Source organism: Macrobrachium rosenbergii, chromosome 13 (assembly GCF_040412425.1).
Source record: "Macrobrachium rosenbergii isolate ZJJX-2024 chromosome 13, ASM4041242v1, whole genome shotgun sequence".
NCBI classification, from domain to species: domain Eukaryota; kingdom Metazoa; phylum Arthropoda; class Malacostraca; order Decapoda; family Palaemonidae; genus Macrobrachium; species Macrobrachium rosenbergii.
The window spans coordinates 48,531,562-48,556,736 of record NC_089753.1 but is presented as its reverse complement, the minus strand read 5'-3'; the positions used below and the strand labels follow the sequence as shown (position 1 = coordinate 48,556,736).

At 35.5% G+C, this 25,175-nt stretch overlaps 3 protein-coding genes across 4 annotated transcripts in view; 1 reads left to right on the top strand and 2 right to left on the bottom strand.

Annotated features, from left to right (window-relative positions):
• Positions 1 to 17,315, bottom strand: part of LOC136845285 (metalloreductase STEAP4-like) — a 112,812-nt gene extending 95,497 nt beyond the window's left edge. The window contains exons 1-2 of the mRNA XM_067115441.1: positions 17,201 to 17,315; positions 4,277 to 4,369 (exon numbers count right to left, since the gene is read on the bottom strand). Of these exons, the coding sequence (XP_066971542.1) occupies positions 4,277 to 4,368 (92 nt within the window). The 5' untranslated portion in view covers position 4,369; positions 17,201 to 17,315. The remainder of the gene's footprint in view (positions 1 to 4,276; positions 4,370 to 17,200) is intronic.
• Positions 11,160 to 12,768, top strand: LOC136844685 (myb-like protein K). Its single transcript, XM_067113931.1, has 2 exons — positions 11,160 to 11,360; positions 11,490 to 12,768. Exon 2 carries the CDS (start codon positions 11,504 to 11,506, stop codon positions 12,284 to 12,286), a length of 783 nt encoding a protein of 260 aa, XP_066970032.1. The 5' UTR covers positions 11,160 to 11,360; positions 11,490 to 11,503; the 3' UTR covers positions 12,287 to 12,768.
• A 1,972-nt stretch (positions 17,316 to 19,287) lies between the features above and the next one.
• The window catches only part of synr (sayonara), a 149,165-nt gene continuing 143,277 nt past the window's right edge, over positions 19,288 to 25,175 (bottom strand). For both annotated transcript variants that reach the window (XM_067115440.1, XM_067115439.1), the window contains exons 13-15: positions 24,022 to 24,127; positions 23,067 to 23,275; positions 19,288 to 21,932 (exon numbers count right to left, since the gene is read on the bottom strand). In XM_067115440.1, coding sequence (XP_066971541.1) covers positions 23,097 to 23,275; positions 24,022 to 24,127 — 285 coding nt within the window. In that variant the 3' untranslated portion in view covers positions 19,288 to 21,932; positions 23,067 to 23,096. The remainder of the gene's footprint in view (positions 21,933 to 23,066; positions 23,276 to 24,021; positions 24,128 to 25,175) is intronic.

Here is a 25,175-nt window from a genome sequence, read left to right as displayed (position 1 = left end):
TTCAATAGATTTTTTAGACGTATTCAGGTTCATGGAGTTTTCAATCGGCAGAGGTATGCGCCGAATGAGGAAGTCATATTTCACTCCATTGTCGATTTTTAAAAAAACCGAACACGACAATGAACACCTGACAAACAATAAAGCACTCTAAGATAACGCGTCTTTCTCTCTGTTGATAAGTTTAAAACTCTCATATATCTTCCGTTATCTAAAACTTACAAACTTCCTTCTTTTAAGAATCATGTCTATCACTTCCTCCTTCCACTTTCTCTCTCTACAGCTTTCCGTCTGGTTTCCGATCATATATATAAAAAAAAGACAACAAAGACGAAAAACGAAAGGAAAAAAAAAAAAAAAAAAAAACTTTTCTGGCGGTAATCGCGCGAAACCGTTCCGAGGTGCCCCAAGGTCGCGTTCTTTTGTGATGTCATGCGCGTCTGCGGTTGGTTTTCGTCGGCGCGTTCTATTTTACCACTCTGGTGAATTGTCCCGCATCGCACAGCCTCTCTCTCTCTCTCTCTCTCTCTCTCTCTCTCTCTCTCTCTCTCAGAGAAGACGCTGCGAATTGTTCATTATTTACTCGTTTGGGGGAGAGAATCGAATATGCTCCAGTTGCTGGATAAATGGCACAATGGGCGGCAGTACTAACGGAAATTCTGACCTTCGCGAATGAGGTCAACTCTAGCAATTGGAAAAAAGCAACAAAATCCTTTTTTATTAAATTGAGTTACAAACGCACCCACATACATAAATATTTACCATTAAACACCTGAAAAACATTATGGAAAAAAGACTTTTTTAAACAGTATTACAAACGCGTATACATACATAAATATTCACCTTAAAACAACTGAAATTATTATGAAAAAAAAAAACTTTTTTAAACATTATTACAAGCGCACATACATACATAAATATTTCCCCTTAAAACAACTGAAAAACATTATAAAAAAAAACAGCCTATTTTTAAACAGTATTACAAACGCACATACACATACAAATATTTACCTTAAAAACAACTGAAAACCATTATGGAAAAAAAACTATTTTAAACAGTATTATAAACGCATACACACATAAATATTTTCCCTTAAAACAACTGAAAAAAATTGAAAGAAAGCCTTTTTTAAACAGTATTACTAACGCACATACACACATAACTATTTACTCTGAAAACAACTGAAAAACATTATGAAAAAAAAAAAACTTTTTTAAACAGTATTACAAACGCACATACACATAATTATTTACCCTTGAAAAACTTAAAAACATTTTGCAAGAAATGCCTTTCGTAAACAGTATTACAAACGCACATGCATAGTGAAACATTTACATAGTGTCTTCGCAAACTGGTAACATTTAGTGACAGCCACTCAGCCGTATCAGAAATATATGACTTCAGTTTTCCTCAAAATAACGCAGCTTCTAAAAATAAGTATAAATGAGTCATTGTATTTCAGCCAGGAAAAAAAGTTCTATTTTTATATGAAGGACAGTGGGTTACTTCTTGATATACAGTACAACAAGGAGCTTTCTGTTGGGATGCTGTAATAATAATAATAATAATAATAATAATAATAATAATAATAATAATAATAATAATAATAATAATAAAAATAATAATAATAATAATAATAATAACATGGAACTCTCTCTAGGGATGAAGTAAAAAGCTAATAATAATAATAATAATAATAATAATAATAATAATAATAATAATAATAATAATAATAATAATAATAATAATAATGAGAAAAAGAAGAGAAAATATGAAATTTTGTAGAAAACCTTCAAATTTAAAGCCAAAATAACATAGAGAGTTTACATGAGGATAACAACAATCATAAAAAATGTAAAAAATTCATAATTTTGCTGAAGTCGAAACCTATAAAGGCAATAGGATACGAAATCTCATTGACGTACAAATAAACCACAAACACTATTATATACGACCGAGAAAATATCTATCTACATCCATACTTTCATTATTTATTTATTTCTTGTTCCCTCTAAAATCTTTAGGCAAGCTTCACATAATGGTTGTGCAATCCGAATTAATAATAATAATAATAATTATAAAACTTCCCAGCGTCACATACAAAACAAAAAAGTGACATTTCAATTCGAAAATTCCCGTATCTCTCGCTTGTCCTTTTAGAAGACTATCATTAACGTATAACGCTATACCATTTTAAAAACCCAAGGACGTCACTCACTGATGGGGGGAGGGGGGAAGGGGCGGCTACATGTTCCAATAACATTTCCGGTACAAGGCGGTTCTCTTCTTCTGAGATCGTATCGATGAGTTGATGACAAAATATGTAATTTGTATTACGTAAGTTTAGCTTTATGTTTGTTTATAAGTTCATGGGATTAGAGTCTGTTATAAAACATTTAATTCTGTTACGTAAATTTTGCTTTATCTTTGATTATAAACTTACAGGGTTAAAGTTCATTGTAAAACATTTAATTGTAACAAAAGTTTAGCTTTATATTTGTGTATAAGCTTACAGGATCCCAGTCTATCACAGAACGTGTAATTTTTGTTACATAAGTCTTACATTATCTTTGTATTTAAGCTTATAGGATTAACGTTGATTACAAAACATTTAATTCTATCACATGAGTTAAACTCTATCTTTGTTTAGAAGCTTACAGGATTAAAGTCCATTACAAAACATTTAATTCCTTTACAGACGTCCTGTTTTATATCTGTAATTAAGTTCATAGGATCAGAGTTTATTACAAAACATTTAATTCCTATATAAAAATTTTACTTTAAATTTGTGTAAAAGCTTACAGGATTATTGTTTATTACAATACATCTAATTCTGTTACAAAAGTTTTTCTTAATCTTTGTTTATATACTTATTGGATAAGCTAACAATAGTACTCGAAAATAGCCAACGCAAGTATATGATAAATATACGCAAAATGTATATTCACACACAAATCACAATGCAATTACCTGCTTACTGATCTATCAGAGAATTTCGACAAGGATATTCGGAGACCACAAACCTCCGTCAAGGCTAAGTAATATGCATCCCCGCCCCACTGAATGGTCCCTTCTGCTCAAAAGCTACCTCCCAAACTCTCAAAAGCTACGTCCCAATCTCTCAAAAGCTATGTCCCAAACTCTCAAAAGCTACGTCCCAATCTCTCAAAAGCTACATCCCAAACTCTCAAAAGCTACGTCCCAAACTCTCAAAAGGTACGTCCCAATCTCTCAAAAGCTACGTCCCAATCTCTCAAAAGCTACGTCCCAAACTCTCAAAAGCTACGTCCCAATCTCTCATAAGCTACGCCCCAATCTCTTCCCAAACTCTGAAAACTTGTTGCATACAACGATGACCGCCTTTGGGGAAAATTTTCGTAATAATTTATAGAGTATTTTGTGTAAAAATAATTTATAATTATACATCTCTACCAAACTCTGAAAACTTGGGGAAATTTCAATGAAAATTCACGCGGTACATTGTGTGTAAAATAATTTTTAAAAATTTCCTCAATGTTCATCAATGGCTTTACGAACTGACAGACACGTTGGGAAGCACATTACCGTCTATCTTCGTTAGTGATAAAAATGTACGGGAAGTCCTGTAATGTGATTATGACGTCATCAGAGATAAGACCACGTACAACGAATTATCAATTTTTGGTGTTTTACCTGATACAGGTAAACACTCATCTGCCTGTAGTCAATGTTTGACTGGCAATTAACTCTTTCCTCTTCTTCTTCAATTCCTTTCGCGTGTCATTAGTGATAATCATGTCATTCAATGACAATTTGTCAAAATCGACATGCAACCTTTTGTGGACGATAATAATGTTAGTATAGATGTGTCAGTACTGACGGCACATTTGTAACCTGAAAGTCTTAAGACACTTGTCAAATATGCCTACGATAATGATAATGATCATATATATTTACGCTTAACTTGACAATGAAAAACTCAAAATTTTTCACAAATAGACCATACAGAAATACACTTACTATATATGACTACGATAAATATATTATCTACAACTTGTACTAGTAACCTGATAATTAAACAATCCATATCTTTTACAAATGTACCATAAAGAAGCCCACGTATAATACAGATCCACTCTTTTTCTCTCTCTCTCTCTCTCTCTCTCTCTCTCTCTCTCTCTCTCTCTCTCTCTCTCTCTCTCCCAGCAAATTACAATCCATATTTTTCACAAACGGACTATATAGAAGCCCATGTATATATATAGATCCACCCTCCTCTCTCTCTCTCTGTCTCCTTACCTTGGGATGTCATGAGGAATCACTGGTACTACTTTGTGTGATGTGGTAAACCACACGGTTTGTTTGGGAGTCGTCTGATTTTCCCGCTTCATTCTGTAATAGATAGAACGATGAGCATGAATGAATACTATATGTAAACAATACATACGTGCATACATGTATTCGTATACACATATGTATACAGTATATATATATATATATATATATATATATATATATATATATATATATATATATATATATATATATATATATATATTGTCACGAAGCGTATCAAGTACCTGGTTACTACATAACTACTCTCAAGATTCAAAAATATACCTCACTTTAGCCAGATACCTGAACTCTCATAACATTAATTATTACGACTGAGTACTCTAAAGGTAACAGTGATCCCTTAAGAAAAAACTTATTTATCAATCACTTGAAAAATCAAACTAAGTCTATCAGAATATGTGTGAGGTATCAAAAATTAAACTAGAAATATTCTAGAGAAGAAGGGCATCACTCCATCAAAAAACTCTAACTGTTTCCCTGGTCTTAATTCACTTTAGCAAAACTAAAAGAACAAAACATGTTTTCACTTTGCCTTATGCACACACAATCAATTGTATTCACTGGTGATCAATAAATGAAACACTTTTTCTAAAAATGTTAAATACAAAAATTTATTTTCAGGTTCAAAGTTTATAACTAGACTTCACAATTAATTAGAATTCACAATCTGAAAAATTTATTATTACTTGAAAATAATACAACACTCAATTAATTCTTGAATTAAATTATGAAACAAAACTAATTCACAAAAACTTTATCAGGAATTTAAATTAATCAAGCAAAATTTAAACTATCAAGAATTACTCAAGATTTAAAAAGAAAATCTTAATAAATGAAATCAAGTATGCAATGTTAAATTATACCAAGAAATATTTAAAATGCTATGTAAATAAATGTTACATCACAAACATAAAAATGTGAAAATAAAAAGAGATTGTAAACAGAAAAACACACAAAAATACACATAAGATTTACACTAATGATTTCACTTGTTCAAAATTTCCTAACTTATCATACCATGGTATTAATAAGTAAAATTCACGTTACCTTACACAAATTTGTGAAAACCTCTGTAAATCACTTGTGCAGCTGCGTTACACGAAACACACTTTTTACCAGGCGCCGTTACGAACCAAATAACTTTACTAAATTCAGATCTCAAAAGTTAATGTTAATATGTGACCACAAAACACTACGTTAAAATAAGCTCTTTCTAAGAACGAGAGAGAGAGAGAGAGAGAGAGAGAGGGAACCAATTCGACTGGTCTCAGGAATCAGAATGAAATACATTTTAGAATTTCAGTAACACATAAAACAATTACATGATGTCATTAAAGCATTTTGGGTACGAGATATAAAAGGGAAGTTCTAGAAGCAGGGAGGTGACGTCACTAAAGCATTTTGGGTGCGAGATACAATGGAGAAGCTTCTAGAAGAAAGTTACGTCATCCCAGCAAAACATTTTGAACGCAATCTTACAAAACATGACGTAATTGATCAAGACACATATTCTTTCTCTCCAAGTGGCGTACGTGACTCGAACATGTAACAACGTGAAATCACTCGTCTCAAGCCCGTATGGGACGAAACTGCGTTTGTTTTCGCAACCTGTCATCACTAACCCAAAACAAAGCGCTCGCTCTTATCTGAACTGATGACAATTGAAATGAAACAAGCCCTTCCTGGACACACACACACACACGTGTTCAAATACTACGCTTTTACCAAGAAAGATATTATTCAAAACTACGTTACTATTAAAACTGTATTAACAATTCTAAATTACGCTATTAGGTTAATCAATCATTAGTTCTTTTGAGATCTGATGCCAAACTAAATATGACACATTATCAACAATCATAAAAAGAAGTAAATATTCAAAATTATAGGAGGATATACGTATTACAAAACATAAAAATATACATATATATAAATGTAAATATGTCAAAAAGTCTATAATCCCGGACCGATATTGCTATCCGTGTAGACACCCGGGATTACGTATGTAATCAACGGATCTGAAAGCAAATGGGTGTTACAGATTAATACACACATAAAGCCACTCCAACACCTTCAAAAACATAACAGACACCTCACACGTCTCGAACTGTCAACCTATCCTCGCTGCTGGGAGAAAGGGAGCTGGGGTTTGTAACATGTACACATTCGCTACCGGGGTCTAAGCAGGGCAGCCGATCGAGGCTACGGCCTCTACCCCACCATAAATCAAAGTCCTTCAAAGAAGGCATCGTGCTACCCCATATAATAATGGGAAAAATGCACGTTAAAGGCGAAGATAAATGTATGTACACACACATATATATATATATATATTTATTTACATATATATATATATATATATATATATATATATATATATATATATATATATATATATATATATATACTGTATGTATTACAACACATGCACGTAATTTTTCATGTATTTTTGTATATAAAATATATCAAAAGGAAATTACTGTATCATCTACTTAAATTACAAAAAAAAAATCTTATATGGCTTTTCAGCAAACGCTGAAAAATGAATACAAAGTCAGTTCCACCAAAAACTCATAATTCAAAATGAAGGTTTATGGCCGATTCAAAATTAAAGTTCTCTTGACTTTCTTTATATTCACTGAATCACTTAACCTGCCTATTCTTAAGAGAAGAGAAAGTTCATTGGCTCAAATTATTCTTACTTAATTAAGAAAAGAATAAGTAAATATCAATCCACTTTCCATTTAGATCACAATTGAACTCCAATATGGTAAACAATTTTATAAATCATATTTCAAATTCCCGTTTTCTGTGGTATCTCCCAAATCACCCATTCTCTCATGAATTTCTCATTACGCAAAGATACATTTCTTCCTTAACTTACGTCTCAAGGAAGCGCTACCACGCATGCACGATTCTTCAAAGAAATCTGTCATACACAGCTGTTCAACGTCAACGATTCCCAGAGTATGACTTACTCCGTCTAAGATTTGATAAAAAGGAATTTTACTTCGATTACCGCATGTAAAAATGAAACAGCGTTACCTTGTCCCTCCTCGACACTGTCAAACTGCCTACTAAGACCCCAAGATGCCAATACTCTGTAAATATAAACATTTTGGCTATTTCTTTGCTAACCTGCGCATGCGCAAAACTTTCCCCTTAATTGTCCCGTCAAGTCAGGTCATTTCTCAACTTTGGCAAGACTTAGTGTGTCTGAAATATAGATTAAAAAAAAAAAAAGACTTGCAAGACTTACTGTGTCTAAAATATAGATTAAAAACTTTGGCTTATGGTGTCAATATTTGATATATTTATTCTTTTTTTTTTTGAAGCAGGGCTCTTTGTCCTAATTGACTTATCGATTTTATGAACCTGTCACTGTCAGTTTTCCAATCTGCGCGTCTGTAAGCTCAAATTTGTTTCGTTTTATCATAATTAAAAAAATATATATTATGTAGAAACCATATAATCAAATCAACAGGGCCCCAAATTTGGCTTGGCTAGAAATGAACACTATGCAGCAAAGCAGAGAGAGAGAGAGAGAGAGAGAGAGAGAGAGAGAGAGAGAGAGAGAGAGAGAGGTTCCACTTACATGACTACCAGACTTTTAACCAAATTGAGTTTAGCGCCTAACGTATGAATGGGCCATTCTTAAAACCGCCGAATTTCCCGAAAGTCACAAAAACTGTTCCAGCAATTCAAACAAGAAGTAAGCAACGCGTGAGTTGCTGGGAATCTCTCAGAGAGGGCAATTCGTCTTAATTAGGTAGGGAGCAATTATCGTAATATATAAAGACCGCAACTGACGTTAAACGGGCGAGAGAGCCTTGGGTGAAATGAAACGTACCAAGTAAATTGTAGTGTTCTGGAGATGGGAAATGAACTGCTGACAATCGTGTAAACCTTCGTGCTAGCAATTAGCATGAAGCAATAAATGGAGGCATTAAGGAAGTTTTCTTGTATGTAATAAACAAATAAATAAAAATTACATATTTATATTTGTACGCATATTTGAATATAATCACATCAACACGTAATTCGCTTATTACACAAGGTAAAAAAATAAGAATTTGGGTGCAGGCTCTGACCGGTATCTACTTAATCTGTAAACCATTGACGAGGGACTGATGCATAGTGGTAGAAATGACAATATGTATGCTAGGGGGACAGTACGGACAAGCATACAAACCACTGGAGACACACAAAAACATATATATATATATATATATATATATATATATATATATATATATATATATATATATATATATATATATATATATATGCGTGTATGTATAATTTATAACATCTGCCGTCGTGAAACATAGTGAAATTATGGAGTGCAAGATCTTTTGCTTTTATCCTAAGGCAATCTCAGGCAAACTATAACACATGCAACAGAAAAAGGATTAACAAATTGCTTTTACAAATAACAAATAAGACTAAAGGAATATACAACTACTTAGCGCATAAGAAGACCATTACATCTGAGGCTGATCTTGAGATGAAGAACAGCTGTCATGGATTTGCTCAGGTACTGGATGAACCAAGTAGAGGATGAAGGAATTAACAAGAATTACTTGTTATTAGAAGTTTCTCTTTTAAATCTCCCTTGAACATCTTGTGCAGAATGGGGTCAAGATTATAAAGACGCGGACTTTAATAATAGTTTATTTGTTAGCTGTATAAATATAAAATTTAATGTTTTCGGGACAATAGTTTTAGATCCTGTTATTATAATACTACGGGATCAATCAATTCTATGTTTTTTCGCTTAGATATACAAAATAGCATTATTCTGCAGGCCAGTTCTGACTATGTGTTCCCCTAAATCACTCCTGTATGATGTCACAAAAATGTTCCACCCAGTGTTGTCTTCTTCTTTCTTTGAAGCTATTATGGGCCTAATCCCTCTTTTGGACAGGTATTTTCCTTTTATCGTTTCACTCACCGAATGCATGGCTGTATCCATTTCATCAACTCATCCAAATATTCTAAACTTGAGCACTTTGCACTCTCTACTTGGCGTTCTTCATCTCCTCATTTAAATTTTGCTATATGTACATTTGTTTTTGTCTATTCTCAACCGTATACTAAGTTTCATCCAACATCTCAAGTTCCTGTCATGCTAACCCATATCCCAGTGTGCCTACTCCTTTGCCCAGCAGACTGATACAAGTTTTTGATGTTGAGTCAGTTCTCACTGATTTCTGCACTCTCCCACATATGGTTTCTAGAGCTGAAAATCTATTTTGACGTTCGATTGCAAAAGCCTCTTTTATCTTCAAGAACCTTCACTGTATCATATATAGATACTGTCACTTTTTTTGGTGCTTTTAATTTTAATTTTATTGTGACACTGATAAGTTGGTAGGCACTGCTAACATTGATGTCTTTTTGTGTGTATAAATTATATATATATATATATATATATATATATATATATATATATATATATATATATATATATATATATATATATATATATATATATATACAAAAGGACATCAGTGTTAGCAGTGACTACCAACTTATCAATGTCACACTAAAATTAAAATAAAAAGCACTAAAAATACAAGACAGTATCTATGTATGATACAGTGAAGTTTCTTTAAGATAAAGAGGCTTTTGCAACTGAACATCTCATGTCAAAATTCTTACGCTATATACAGCATATATATATATATATATATATATATATATATAATAATTTATATATGTATATTTACATATTCCCGAATAAGTAATACTACGCTTAGTATTCAAAATATTAAGCACACAGGAAATTACATGTATTTCACGCTTCCGGCAACCACCGATTTCGTTATGCATGATGCGGTTTCTTGCATATTTCCTACGTACGCACTAAAACGCAACATGGACAAGAAACTATTTTCCGGAGGATTTTTGCTATACACGTTCAGTCTCCTGAAAACGTCCTTTAAAAATGTCTATAATCGTTACAGCCATTCATTTGCAATTTTCCGGTCACTGGGAAACGTCTTGTCGGTTCATTTAATTTTTATTTGTTAATTTTTCTTACTACAAGAGTTTCTCTGCTGATCAATTTAATTTCTTCCGATTTTCTGTTATTCTTTTTCTTCATTTCTACTCCGTGGCTGCTTGCTTAGGCTATGGATGATCTTACTTCCTTGTTTACGAATAATATATAATACTAATAAAATACAGAATTTAGGCGAAAGGCCAAGCCCTGGGGCCTATGAGGTCATTCAGCGCTGAAACGGAAATTGACAGTAAAAGGCTTGAAAGGTGTAACATGTGTATAACCTCGCAGTTGCACCATGCATCAATTGTTAGAAGAGGGTGGAAAGTAAGATGGAAGAAAAAGAATATGAAAGAAGGTACAGTAAAGGGAACGGAAGGGGTTGCAGCTAGGGTCCGAAGGCAGGCTACAAAGAACCTTAAGTAATGCCTACAGTGCACCGCATGAGGTGCACTGAAGGCACTAACCCCCACAGGGAATATAATAATAATAATGTAGCCACCCATATAATTTACATACTCGTTTTCTTTGTTGACTTAAATAAAACCGTTTTCTTTAATTCCACATTGGCGGCTGTACCTTATAATCTTCATCATCGTTTTTCTTGTATGTTTTTCATTTAACTTACACTTATCCACAAACTTTCATTGCTTTAAGTGTGTAATTCATTCTTCACAAAAATCCAACAAATAAAGACAAACGAACACCCTAACGTCGCCCGTATAAAATCACCCGTATAATCTACGGATATGTGACGTCACTGTTATACGACGTTATCACCTTACGTTTGGTGGCGAAATCGAATGAGATGACCGTCGAACGGGTATCAGTTACAACGTTTGCTGCACGTTTCGTCATATCATTCCACAAGCTCCGCTTAAATATGGGAACATTTTGGTGCAATCATTCAGTCACATCAACTGACAAGTGTGAGCGGGAAGTGAGGTGCACATTTTAAACAGTACTGAATTCCTCAAGTCTGCTCTTAGGCCTATAACGTATTATTGACTGAAAACTAAGGTAAAAGCACACCTATATTTCGAGAGTTTTGCTTTAATATTTGGCTTTATCAAGCCTTTTCTTTTTGAAAGGCATTATCGTACCATATAGAATTTTGCTTTAAAGTCGTATCCTTTGATCACCCCACAGCAAGCACCGAGAAAATGTCCTTCTACGTAGCTTCCGTCTCCAAGACTTCAACATTGCCACAAGCACCAACAAGTCAAAACAAGCAGGATCAATGCAGGACAATAAGTACCAAACCACCAAGTCACAACGTTCAACACCGACGCAAGACAATAAGTTCTGCCCAAGTGAGGAAAATGAAAGTACATAGAATAATCCCAATCAGTGGCATCCAGCCGTTCCAGTCCTCTGAGGATTCATCCACAGTGCAGTCGCGTAAGCGTGCTTATCAACAGGAATTTGAAAGAACTGACAATGCCACATCAAATAACAAAGTGCTGGGTCAAACTTACGAGAGTGTTCCTGCAAAGAGAATCTGCAGAGTCAACGTAACAAAAATGGTCCTTGATAACCAAAACCCAAGGGTTCTTAAGCAAACCTCTGGATTTGGACCCGCAACTGCCGTGCCGGTAGTGTCCCTCCAGAGAAATCTAAGCTCTCTTGTTCCAAAGGAATCCCCTGCATTTGTTTCTACAACTAATGTACCCGTAGTACTCGTCCCAGTGCAGCTGATAATGCAGCAGCAACAACAACAAAAACAACAGCAATCAAAGAATGTCCTCCCAACAACACTTCCAGAACAAGATGACGTACAGCCTACGAGTCTTCCACCAACTGCGTCTCAACTACAACAAGAAATCAAAGTTCTTAAGGAGAGGAAGAAAGATCTTCTTCACAGGCTCTCTCTCTTTCATCAGCTTTTTAGAAACAAGGAGCGATTAAAAACTGTTGTGCGTCGTTTAGGGGTGGAGATTGAATGAGAAGTTTTTCATAGTTGAACAAAACTGATCCCAAAACTTTGGAAAAAGATAAAAAATCTAGGCATACTGAGACCTCACTTCATAAAGCAGAAAGGTACCAATAACACTGAAACGTGAAACTCTGGGATAAACATTAAAAGCAGTTTTCACACCACTCTACAGACCTAGATGGGGGATTCACCCAGTGAAGGCACTGAAGAGTTAGACTATACATTCAGAAACTCCAACTCACTGGGCCTCAGTGAAATTCTGCCACTCATGTCTCTCCTGTGCTTTAACTTCCACAAATCTCCACTCATCTCCAGCTTCCCATCTCATACAGGTAGATCTAAGTCTTCTACCTCTTTTGTCTTATTCTTCCAATAACTTTATATACTGTGTGTTAGCTGGATATGGACACTAACAAAAGCTAGTCTGTTATGTAAATGTTAAATAAATTTATTTTTTAAATGACTGTTTTCCTTTAATCACAGTATACCTATGTAATGCAAAATAATTGGGTGTAATACATGACACACACACACACACACACACACACACATATATATATATATATATATATATATATATATATATATATATATATATATATATATATATATATATATATATATAATATATATACACACAATTACCAGAAATTTGGTCATGAGCAAGACAAATGTATCTGAGAACTGGTATGCCCTAAGCGTGGGAAAGACCACTTGTTAAATAAAGATTTGTAATCTAATAAGTGTATAACTGCCAAGGTCACAAATAATTGAACCCATACCATACTAGAGTTACTGTACAAAAAACCTAGCATAAAAAATAAAAATGAATACTGAGAAAAACTACAAGCACTGCCTTCTGAACTTATCGAGGCCAGAAAGCAGTGTCAGTGGAGTATAGCCTGTTCTAATTGTAACATCACGGGCAAGGCAATTATTATTGGAGGTTCAACAGTGTTGAGTTCCTTAGTGGCAGTGGCATAAGGAACAACAATGAAAAACAGGTCACTTGGAACAACGGGGATGATACCGTCAGTCAGTACTTATGAAGGAACTGATTATATATCATAATACTCTGTCTTCCTGAGAATCTAAAATTAACCTCAAATGAATCTAAAAGCAACCATTACCTAAACATCACGTTGGTAAAACTCCCAGTTTAAGTTTAATAAACTGTACTTAATCCTTTCCGTAATTTTTTTTAGTTTTAAGTATAAAATTATACTATACTACTTTACTCTAGGTTCATGTCATATTGGCTCGCTAAGCAAGGACAGCCTAGGTCACAGGGTTCTTCAAACTACGGATAGTCGGAACCTCTAATCCTCCAAACTGGGTCGCAGGCCAGGCTAAAATAAAATATATTATGTACTAAAAGATAAATATGAATTCTATGGATCCACCTAGTCCTAAGCAACCAGGCTCAGAACTACTATTTTCGAGAGAGGTGATGGGTGACTTGGCGGTGTGGTGGCAACATGAATGGACGTTAAGCCTGCGACGGATAATCCAGATTTGAAACAGAACATGATTAGTTACATTAAGTTTTAGTCTCCTTTAGTTATATAAAACAGTTCATTCAACCACACTCGTATAAAATGGATCGATTTATTATCAGAAAGGGTGTCATTGCTACTCAGGCACCAAAGCCTTCTTGTTCAGGCGAGAAAGGCAAACAGACGAACCCAATGACTAGAGAAGCTCTGCTATGTCTCCTACCGGTAACATCATCGCCGCCTGTGCCCTGTTCTGAGCCTTCTGCTAAGAAGAAGAAATTAAGCTAAGGCAATATAGTGAAAAATTCTGTGGTGGATTTATTAAGTATGATAAAGATAAACAAGAACCTACAGTGTTATTTGCAATGAAGTTCTTGCAAATGAAAGTATGAAGCCTTCAAAATTAAAGAGGCATTTGAATCGAAACATGTTGAACTAGTTGGAAAATCAGTAGATTTTTTAAAGAAAAAAAAAAACAATTGTTTATCAAAAATCAGCAATTGGCTTATTTATCGAATAGTGCCATATACTTACGGGAAAAACTTATCATTCCAGCTACATTTGATATAGTAAGTGCTTGGTGAGAAATTAGCAGAGAAGATTAAATGTGTCCCTTCAGTGACACAACAGTATCTCGGAGGATTAGGTATATTGCAGAAAATTTGGAATTTCAGTTGGTTTCACGCCCCAGGCTGTTGAAGAATATGCTATCCAGCAGGATGAAAGTACTTACTGCTTAACCTTACCTACTCACACAGGGTCAGAGATCTTCAGAGTTTTGAATGACTGTGTAACTGGAAAATATAAACTGAACTGGGCAAACTACAAGGGCGTCACTAAAATGGAGCAGCAAATATGACAGGAAAAATAGTCGTATTGTGAGCAAGATATCAGAGGCTGCAGTTAATTATGTAACTTGGAATCATTGCATTCATCGTGTTTGGCTGCAAAAGGAATCCCTGCCAGCTTGAAAAAATTTCTAAATGAAGCTGTAAAACTTGTCAATCTTATCAAAGGAAGTTCATTGAATAGCCGTTTGTTTGAACAACTTTGCTGTGAAATGGGAACTGATCAGTCAACACTTGTTGTATCATACTGAAGTTAGAAAGGAAGAGTTCTAACCAGGATATATGAATTAAGGATGGAGATACATATATTCCCTTGAAAAGAAGTCTCCAATGGGGAGCTATTTATCAGGATGAATGGCTTGCAAACATCATATTTAGCAGACATTTTCTCAAAGCTCAATAACCTCTAAAACTACAAGAAACACCAGGAAGCACAGGCATTTAAGAAATCATTAAAGATTTGACAGGTTAAAACAAACCAACACACATGTTCCTTACAACATGAGGAAAAGCCTTTTAAATCAAGAATGTATGCAGAAAATTTTTAAAAATATAGATCTTCAGTCTCTGTCAGCCAGCTTTGAGAAGTATTTTTTTCCAGAAGAAAAAACTATCCATTTAAAAGAAAAAATACTGCAAAAGATCCGTTTGTATTTGGGAACCCAGATTCAGTTGTGGAATTAAACTTAACACCTAGTAAGGAAGAAGAGTTAGTCTGTAGTAATAACTCATTAAGAATGAGGCACAAGACATAAACATTGTCCTCTTTTTGGCTAAGCCTTTCCAAGGACTATCCCAACGAGTAAAAAGTGTCATTCTCTTGCTACCTCAACCATGTATACGAGTATGTGAGGCTGGTTTCTCAGTCTTAACAAGTTAAAGGAAAGAAATCGCCTTGATGCCACCATTGGTATGCGTGTCGCCTTATCTTCCTGCAAGCCAAATTGGTCCAGGATAACAACAAACAAGTTTAATGGTGGAAATTAAGCATACACTATATATATATATATACATAAATAACATGTTTATAATTCTGATTATAATACCTTTTAACAGTTATTTCAAGTTTTTATCCTTGTATTCTTTGATATTTCTGGTCATTTGTACAAGATTTTTCTGATGGGTCTTAACTAGTAAAAACTGGGTCAGGGAAAGTTTGAAGAACCCTGGCCTAGGATATGGAACCTCTAATCATAGCCCAGGCTAATTGAGATTCACTAAGGCCAATAAAAGCAACCAGACTCAACATATTCTTGGTGCACTTAAAAGCTAATTTGGTTAATGGATAATCATATAAGTGGGGTATTACTGTGTGTGTGTGTATGCTTATCCCAGTATACTGCTTATTAACCTTCCTGAAGGGGGGCACAGTAGTTTCCTCAACAGATAAGAACATGAAACCATCTTTAAGTTGCTGTGGTGCTCTCATGTTCCCATAATTGCTGCAGAAGAAGAAATGGGGATGGGAAAACTGAACAGCAAGTTATTGGTGGGGAACTCACTGGTAATGTTAGGGCAGAGCCAAAAGAAGTCTGTACTGAAGGAATTAATTACCAAAACTGGGAAAAGAGTAAATGTGCGCCTTCTACGTACCTCCCATCTTCAAGGGAAACAATATTATTGTTTCAAACCAGCACTTTGCCAATGAGGCATCAGTGTGCAAGGTTAAGTGAAGGTAAGGGTAATATTGCACAAGAGCTGGACACTCATCGTTAGGCTCAACATGATGTCATGTTAGAAAGGGGGAGGGGGATCCCAGGATGGGGGTAAGGAAAAGCAAACAATTCACTAAACCCCTACGACCAGGTTATAAAAACAGGTTACATTAACACACATTCCTGTTGAAATAGCCTGTGTCTTTGATCTGCGACCAGCTGAAACAGTGTGTGCAACCCTTCTGCACTTTTACCCAGGTAAGGACCCAGCACCCTAGGTTAGGTGAGACTGTATCAAAGCCTTAATGAAAAATGCATTAATTTCACCATGTAAGGTAAAGGCCCAGCACCCTAGTTTAGGTTAGGAAGCATACCCACATTTTACACTTTTACTAAGCCTACCCAAGCAAGGATCTGGGCCCTTATTGAGGTTTTATCACTAATTGTCCTTGCTACATTTTCTTGCTCTATAAATTTTTGGGTACTGTTACTGTTGGTCCCTAGCCCATAACGCCTCCCCCCAAAAAAGTGGTTTGACACTGGTGTGCCCCATAACTGTCGAATAAGGGGGATGGGAAAATGAACGCGAGTATCTACTGTATCTTACGTAAACAATGATTGTGAGAAGTGCACACTACACGAGATAACCATTCTCAAAATTGTTTCATGCATTTAACAAGAACTTAAAGATCACACTACGCAACTGCTGGAAAATCAATCTCAAATTCGATGGAAGCATGAAAATAACTGGATAAAAAACATACTTCAACAATCTCCCGAACTTGGTGTAAACCTTGTGCAATTGAAGAGCATTTGTTTACACTTTAACGTGCCTGGGAAAAAACATTAATTTCACCAACACAAACCTACAGCCAGTTAACATACAAATTAAACTAATTCTTTATACTTTTTAAAATACACTTACAAAAGTACTTGAGGAAATTTATGGAAGTTCTAGGGAATCACAGGGCCATTGGCACCGTAGAGTTGACTCATCCCGTCCACACACTTTTTCTAGCTTCCGTTTTTACTGATAAAGTGATATTACCATACCACGTAATCTGATCAGTCCAGATGGTTAGTTTGAGACACTTTTCACACGGGCACTTCTTCTGGCATTTTAATACCAAAGTTTTTTTTATTTAATTTAAGAATAGTAAATCTAAACATTAGCACAAAAGCGCAGACATTCCTGATTCCCAGTACTCGGGAAGAATAGTCTTCTAATATATATTCGTAACCGACAACGATGACAAATAAGCACAATAAAAGCATGAATAACCAGTGTGGTTATTCAAGTTAACTCGTGTAGCATACTTTAAGAAAGAATCGGTCCCATATTTACAATACTTTGTTATAAAACAGTATCATTGAGGCGCGTACACGTTAGGCCAATAGCATATAGGGTAAAATCCTTTGACCAAATGTACGACGGCTAGTATGACGTTCTAATTGATACTTCTTTTTTTTTTTTTTAAGAACTCGTTGTCAAGCTGGCTGCTTGTCGGTTAATTTAGCCTTTTGACCAAAAACCAGTGTCCTGAAACTGGAGAGGCTTAACAGAAAAATGAAATGTCACAAGGCAGACGGCGAGTAGAGATTGTATCTCTTCCTTGTGAGTGGATTAATTAATCAAACAAGTGAAATTCAATACAAAGACAGCGTAAGAACTTTGACATATGAGGTCATATAGCATTACTGATACTGAATAATGAGTAGGCCTAGTGATATTAATAGACGATCAGCAGTCATAAATATCAGAAGTGTCGATGCAGTTAATCAACGATTTTCAAGTTATGAGGTAATTGTACTATAGTATAACTTTTATTTTTTAAAGAAAGGAAATGAAACTATGTTAGACTAAGATTTTTATTTCAACACTCGTTTATTAATAATGATTTGCTCACATCCAACATCACCACGTAATACAAGATAATACAATTATCATGCTACATCTTGTTACATTCTGTCACTAACTCTACGAAATTCGAAGGGACTAGTGTTTCCTACATCTGTTAAAAAAAGGATTAGCCTACCAAGGTCCTGCGCCAGGAATCTCGTTATACAGGACTGAATAAGGCACTTGGATAAGTCACTCAGATGCTGAAAACTGTGGCACAAAGATTATTTTCTCTCTAATAAGCAAAGACAAGTAAGTAAATAAATATAAAGGTAGAAAGAACCTAACCTACTTTTGACAAACAAATTTTCTTTGATACAGACTCCACGTATTATTGTTTATGCTAGACTTCCGTCCCAGGTTGTGCTAAGATGACAAAATGTGCATATGCTAACTAACATTAGGGTCATAAACATTAATCACATGTGTCTGAGGGCGTAACACACATATCACGCTTGTATATAAATTTTATAATTCTGTACTAAGAGACGTGTACATTTGTTGGTAATCCTGGACGTAGGCCTATATCTTAGCAAGACGTGTTTTGAGGTCGTAGAATGATCATTTGATCCAGAACTATATTGCCAAGGTTTTCATTTGCCCAATCAACGATCTTATGACCTACAATCCTGATGACCCAAATAATGTTCTTAGTTCTGTAATGGCCACGGGAAGATCATAAAAGTTTGCAAGATGGGATACTGAACACCAAAAGTTTCAGATATTTAAAAAAAAAAAAACTACATAAGACGCCATGACCTTTCAACTTTATGGCAGAATAAAGACTGGCTCTTCTTATAATCATCATATTAAACCTTACACAATCTTTAGTCCTTCAATAACTCATTATATTAGAGTTATGTAAGCCATTAGCTCTTACTTTTCAACCTTTTATGGTGAAAAACAAAAGGTTTATCAATTCACAACTCTGAGACTCACGAATCTTAGTAATTGAAAGCATTGATAGCATATATATATATATATATATATATATATATATATATATATATATATATATATATATATATATATATAATATATATATATATATATATATATATATATATATATATATATATATATATATATATATATATATATACTTTCACCACTGGGGCAATTTTGTCCCTCATGGACCACTATTTTGTACTATTTTCAAGGCTACGAGAGACTGTAGGCCTATATTACTGTTGATCCCTCTCGCACACCTAACCCAAAATAACACGGGGTTGAGAAATTCATTTGCAAGAAGTGTTATTGATGAAAGTTTTGGTTTTTTCATTTTCAAATATGAAAAGCACGCTCCGTGGCCACTTGAGTGAAATGTTCTTTACAAGCAAAATTGTAATTTTTTCATTAAAATATCCGGTGTAGCAGAAAATTATTCCCCCCCCCCCCCGACTGAAATTCCACCGGGAAAATTAGCCTAGGATTGATTTCCCCCAGGCTGTTTTTCCCCCGGGGGGACTTTTGGACCTAGGATATTTTTCTCCCTTTAGGCCATTTCTCCCCCCTACATATATCCACCTTTGCGGCTTGTTTAGTACAGCCCGTTGGGGATTTCCGTATAAACATAAACAAAAGACTGTAAATAACAAAGATAATGACCCCCAAGAGATAGTTTAGTCGTGATGATAATTATCCTGTGTGGCAGGCTGTCGTTGCTACACGTCGCCGCCATAGCCATACTCTTATAACAGTAGTGGGGTTGGGGGAATCTTGGCCCAGAGGGGGGAATATTATCCTGGGACGAAATTCCCGCAGGGGGAAATATATCCTGGGCCATATTTCCCCCGGGGGGAATTTCGGACAGGGGGAAATACAGATTGTTACACCGGAATATATTACTATTTGACGTCGAACTGATGGAGTCATGTTTGTACGAGGTACTATATATGTACATCACTGATAGGACGCCACTTATTGTGAAATTTAAACGACAAATTATAAAAATTGGGGGGAGACAGAGAGAGAGAGAGAGAGAGAGAGATGGCTCTGTACAGAGCGTGAGAAAACTTCACATGATCTGAAAGGATGCAGACTTGGATACCACCGATTCATCGTTAAATTGGAGTGAATTTGTCCTTGTCCCTTTCAAGCAAGGAACAATAATAAACTAGACGAAATCACTCAATTAGTTGTGGACTACCAAAAGCACATATACAAGTTTGTAAGACTTAACAGACACACGGGAAGATAAGTTAAGATTCGACCGCTGGCTAGCCACAGCTAGGCCTATGATGAAAATAGGTTATCTTTGGTGTCTTACGATACAATTATTAAGTAAAACACTCCAAGACACGGTTATCCTAAAATAAATTGAATAGGATACGAACTTAAACAAAAAAAGAGCACAAATTCTGAAGAGTATCGGGAACAGATAACAACACAATCATCTTGTTTTTCTTCTATCACAGAACTGACGAGACCTTACTGAGAAACATCACTAGAACTGAATTTTCTACGGACAAACGTGCCAAGGTCCTGGTGCGTAGAAATGACGTATGACGATGACGTTATCGTCTTCCCTATATTTCTCTTTTATAGAGAGAGAGAGAGAGAGAGAGAGAGAGAGAGAGAATAAATGTAATTTTCGGCTACAAAGAATTTTCAAGGAAATTAAGCTTCCCTTGAGCGATATTTGTTTCGCTGGTATGTGAGAGAGAGAGAGAGAGAGAGAGAGAGAGAGAGAGAGAGAGAGAGAGAGAGAGAGAGAGAGAGGCGAATCTACGCTGCACTGCGTTCATTTAGAGATGAAAACCCCTCCCTTGCAATATCTTTGACAAAGATTAAACATTACCTCACAATTCACATTTGAAGTTCATAACCCATCGACGACCATATATCAATTTGACTTTAATTCTTCCTTTGCTGAATGGGAAAATATTTTAATATGGATATAAACTTTATATATGTCAGGTTAAAAGGTCACCTTTCCTTGGTGCTTTTAATAGCCAAATGTTTTTCGACTTTTAAGGGGCTAATTCAACAGTTATAAGCCTAAAGGAGCCCATACACGTTCAAAAAAAGCGTCAAAATTTCGCATCAAAATTTTGATAACTAAATTTTGATGCAAAATTTTAGTGTGTGTAGGACGTTTTGATGTCAAAAAAAGATTTGATGCATCCATGTCGAAGATTTTGACGATACTGAATTTTGATGAGAAAAACGCCTAAACGTGTGTGGGCAATTATCCATCAAAATTTTGTATCAAAGTTTTACACGTCAAAATTTTGATGCAAAATTTTGACGCTTTTTTTGAACGTGTAAGGCCACCTTAAGGCTTAGTTCTCCTCAAATAGTTTCGTTTTAGTCGAAAGAGAAACCTTACCTGGAATTGCCAAGGTGTTTAAAATATGTATATGTATATTTACATCAACATATTAAAGAAACTCGTGAGAAAAATGACTAAAACAACTACTAAATTAATATACTGCGAGGAATCTGTACTTCACCGAAGTATAACAGTCGTTAGGAGTGCATTTCATTTTAGTTACATGACGGCAGGTCGTGTTAATGGCAAATGTAGACTTGAACAGCCGTGTGGATATTGGCAGAGGTAGAATACTGATAATCTACAGGTGCTTGCATTCTGTCAAGTAGAAATTCCCCGTATTCTACATGACGGAATAAGGTCTTCTCGTAGATTCTAAACTTTTTTGTTTTTAAGCGGGAGGAGAGAAATGTCGTCCAAATTTCCGTTATCTATCCCTTTCTCTCCTTTTCATTTACGCACGACGGTTGATCCTCTCTAAGTCTGAAATACACGAAGCTAATTAGAAAGTACATTTGATATTAAGTTATTAATATTATTATAAGTATGTTTATTTAATGATTAGATCATTTGTTTGGCCACTGTATAGACCTGTCTCTGACGAGCACGATGCATTTGCTGTGCATTCTCAATAACACGAACTTCTGACCTTTCCAGGGGTCGACGACCCCTAAAGGGGACGGTAGGGAAGGGAAGGGCAGGGTCTTAGGGCTCCCCACACGCCCCCACGCCCCACCACATCCGACACTTACCCACATACACACACACATATACACTCACATTCGTCAACACTTACGACATAAATAATCTCTTGTATGAGAATACTCAGACAGACCTTTTTGCATAATACTTGTATAGAAATATTAAGAAATACCCTCTTGTATAATAATAATTAGAAATACCCTCTTGTACGATAATAATTAGAAATACCCTCTTGTATAAAAAAAAACCTTAGACATAACCTCTCGTAGTAGAGAATTTGGACGTAACGTCTTGTAGGGAATATTCAGGTATTCTTATTGCATAATTATACTCAAACAGATCCTCTTGTGAAAAATAACAGACATCCAGTCTTGTATTTTAACTCTAAGCTACACCCTCTTGTATACGAATACATGGCACACCCTCCTGTACAGAATATATGTGCATGTCACCTTGTATGATAATAATAATCGGACATACCCTCTTGTAAAGAGTACTCCAACATACCCTCTTCGTTATCAATACTCCAACATAACTTCTTCGTTTATAATACTTCAAAATACCTTCTTAGTCAATAATACTTCCACATAAATTCGTTAATAATATTCCAACATACCCTCTTCGTTAATGATACTCCAACATACTGTACTCTCTTTGTTAATAATATTCCAACATGCCCTCTTTGTAAATAATATACCAGCATACCACCTTCGTTAATAATACTCCCACATACCATTCAGCACACCTTATCCGTTAACAATAACACTCACATGCCCTCTTCGTTAATAATATTCCACTATATCCTCTTCTTTAATGACATTCCCACATATACCTGTTGTAACCAATCCTCAAGAATACTCGAAAAGGGCTCAAAATTCCATAGCAAACCCCTTTGTAAAGACTACTCAAACTTACCCTTCAGTAAATGAGCCAGCGAGATCAATTCTATCCTGCAGTGAGCGCTTTCTTCTGGGCCTCTTCCACCCTCATCCTTGCCCTGCGCTGCCTGCGGGCCATGAGCTTGTCCTGCAGGTTTGCGTTGATCCTCTGGGTGTTGTTCTCTTGATCCTTTATGAACTGATCCATCTCTTCCCGGTGCTGTTGTGCGAGGTTCTCCAGTTGTTCTGCAACGTTAATTCACGATTTGAGAACAATGATAAATTTTGAGTGGTTTTAGCATTTTTATAGGGTACTTTCAGATGTTCAGGGCAATTCTGTTTAAACTAGTGCTTGGAGAACTTGAGAGATGGTTTAATTCACTGTGGAAATGTAGTTGCAACAGCCTACGTCAAAACAAAATTATTAGATATTAGATGAAGACAAGCTATAATAAATGTAAAATTGACCTGAACTTACAAATACTATCAAGCTAAGCTAGATTCAAGCAAGGAAAAAAAATAGTGTTGACGTCCTATTCTATAGATAGAGGCACGGGTTCAACTACTCCCAAATACCCTCTTTGTTAATAATACTCCAACGTACCTTCTTTGTTAATGATATTCCCACATGCCCTCTTCGTCAATGATACTCCTACATACCCTCTTCATTAATAATACTACAACATGCCCTTTCCCTTAATACTACTTCAACATAACCTATTCGTTAATAATACTCCTACATACCCTCTTCGTTGGCAATACTCCAGCATACCATCTTCGTTAATAATACTACAACATACACTCTTTGTTAATAATACTCCCACATACCTTCTTCATTAACAATACTCCAACATACCCTCTTCGTTAATAATACTCCAACATACCCTCTCTGTTAATAATACTCCAGCATACCCTCTTCCTTAATAATATTCTAACATACTCTCTTCATTCGTAATACTCCAACCAGCTTAGATCTTTTCTTCACAACTTACTTTGGTAGTGGTCGTACATGTTGCCGAATATTACAGTGTTGGAGGGCACAGGGGCCAATTCTTCCTCGCTCAGCGGGGGCGGGGTGCCTGCTCTCTCGGTCTCAATCTGGAAGAAGAATAGGGAGTCAGCCACCCTTCCAGTTTCTTGGAAAGTATTCTAGGGGTGCTAGCCCCACGCCCTTTTTCTTAAACCAGCAGACGCTGGTACCGACTTACAGCTAGGTTAACTGGTGGGCTGTTAGCAGGAACCGATCCTCTGGTTACAACATCCCTATGTCCGCAACACACACTCTCTCTCTTTACAATATATATATATATATATATATATATATATATATATATATATATATATATATATATATATATATATATATATATATATAGAGAGAGAGAGAGAGAGAGAGAGAGAGAGAGAGAGAGAGAGAGAGAGAAACCCTTGCTTCGACAGTCCTGGCGGCAAATGAAAGAGGAAAGGCGCGACTGCTGCAATACTGTTTACATGTTATTATTACTGTCATAATCAACATGGCACAAATTCCTGTGGCACACATTGCTATGCGTCAGACAAGGAGATAAATAACTAAATTCAAATATATCTACAAATAGAATATTTTGAACAAAGTAACACAAAGTCAAGGCAATGGTGAACAGAATTCAAATTACTACTGCAGCCTCTCACAAACTTCTGAGCATCAGAAGAGCAACGCTCCAGTTGAGATTTGATACCACAAAACACTTATGTCTAGTACCGGCTAATGTTATCCTTATACTCGGAAATAATTCACTCCTTTGGGAGAGGTTTACTCAGAGCTTGTACAGAAAGGGCAAATAAAAGTAAACAGAGCAATAACCTATTATTGTTCTTGTCATTCAGTGGAGGAACCCTATTCATAAGGAACAAGCCCACCAAAGGGGCCACTGACTTGAAATTCAAGCTTCCAAAGATATGGTGTTCATTATGAAGAAGAAAGAAGTGGTGAAGGGAAATACAGAAAGAAGAGATCTCGCTTATTAAAAAAGAAGAAATAAATCAATGAATGGATAAAAATGTATTAAAATGCAAGGAGAATAGTATTAGGGTAGTAATGCATTGCATCTTCACTTGAACTTTTGAAACAACTCAAAGCATGCCATTCCATTCACCTATCCGCTGA